We start from the raw sequence: 1545 nt of genomic DNA on the forward strand, positions 1-1545 counted from the left end.
AAGGAGAAATTCAACAATAATGTTCTTTAAATCTGCAGCTGCTCTTAAAAGCAGTTTCTGTGATGACAGCACACTGGAACTGAACCTTGTTGTAGTGCATCTGTTCAGAACAAAATACAAGATATTGTAATACATTTTTATTATCAACAACGACACTTACATGTTACAAAGATGTGTTAAAGGCATGCAGGTAAAGAAAAAATATGTACAAATATGGATTATTTTGAACAGTTAATCAAATGAGAATGAATGATTTATCATGAGATGCTCCATTAGAGCATTTCTGACATCATCTCTTCCTTCCCCAACTTCCTGTGTCACAGCCATGCGGGGTGGCTGGGCAGCTGCTTCTGCATCAGGTTCATCCAGTACGGTCTCGTACGTCTCTCCATGACTTTCACACAGGTTATGTAGAGCGCAGCAGGTCAGCACCATGGACTTCACAAGTTCAACATCACAGTCATTCCTTTTAAGAAGGCAACGCCATCTTCCCTTCAGCCTACCAAACGCATTTTCAACAACAACCCGTGTACTGCAAAATTTTTGGTTGTATATCTGCTGTTCTGCTGTTAGTCTTCCAGTGTCAGAAAATGGTTTTAACAGCCAGTCCTGCAATGGATAAGCTGAGTCACCCAGGACGTAGTAGCAAGTAGTCGCTGTGCCAATGGTCCTGAAATGAGCTGGGAATAGGTTTCCTCTCGTGGCTAACTCCCACAGCGTGGACAGTCTCAGAACCCTGGCATCATGCAGGCTCCCTGGCAATCCAGCAAACACGTTCCAGAACTGTCCTCTTCCATCCACAACAGCTTGCAGGATGATGGAATGCCAACCTTTTCGATTAAAATAATCAGTGTGATAGTGCTGTGGTGCTATGATGGGAATATGACTGCCATCAATAGCACCCACACAGTGTGGGAGCCCCCACCGGTTCTCAATGTAAAGGGCCATTTCTCTGAACTTCTCTTCATCAGGAAAACGGATCTGTTCTGGCACCAACAATGTCTCTGCTGCAGCACAAAACTCCTGCACACATCTACACACCGTAGTGATGCTGACACCAAAAAGATGTCCGACACTCCTGTACTCTGATCCAGTTGCCAGCTTCCACAGTGCAATTGCCACCCTCTTCTTTAATGACACACATTGGCGGAAAGTTGAATGTTGTCGCTCCAGAGCCGGTCGTAGTTTATTGCACACGTAGATGAATGATTGTTCTGACATTCTGAAGTTCCTCAACCACTGACTGTTTGTGAAACCAGGTACAATAACGTCCCACCACTGAGTAGCTCTGTTATGCGCCCACACTGTAGGTCTGCTGCGATTATTATTTAGCAGCCGAATCATCTGAAACACATACACGGCAAATGTATTACTAAACAGTATTTTATCAACATTTATGTACTTTTATGCTCGGCTTTTATAATGTTATTGCATGCAATAGCAACATAGCATTTTAGCTTACCCGCACACGTCGTTTAGCTCGCCTCCTGTCTTCTTTTTTGTAGCGCTCTAGGGCTTCCCACACTCTCCTGTACTTCTCCAGAG

At 44.1% G+C, this 1545-nt stretch overlaps 1 protein-coding gene across 1 annotated transcript; it reads right to left on the bottom strand.

Moving 5' to 3' along the window:
* Positions 1-231: 231 nt before the first annotated feature.
* On the bottom strand, positions 232-1221 carry zgc:113227 (uncharacterized protein LOC541506 homolog). The gene has a single exon (XM_037697199.1). It carries the CDS (start codon positions 1219-1221, stop codon positions 232-234), a length of 990 nt encoding a protein of 329 aa, XP_037553127.1.
* Positions 1222-1545: the final 324 nt, after the last annotated feature.

The sequence above is a fragment of the Nematolebias whitei genome, unplaced genomic scaffold, assembly GCF_014905685.2.
Source record: "Nematolebias whitei isolate Nwh7 unplaced genomic scaffold, NemWhi1 Nwh_scaf_3522, whole genome shotgun sequence".
In the NCBI taxonomy this organism is placed as follows: Eukaryota; Metazoa; Chordata; class Actinopteri; order Cyprinodontiformes; family Rivulidae; genus Nematolebias; species Nematolebias whitei.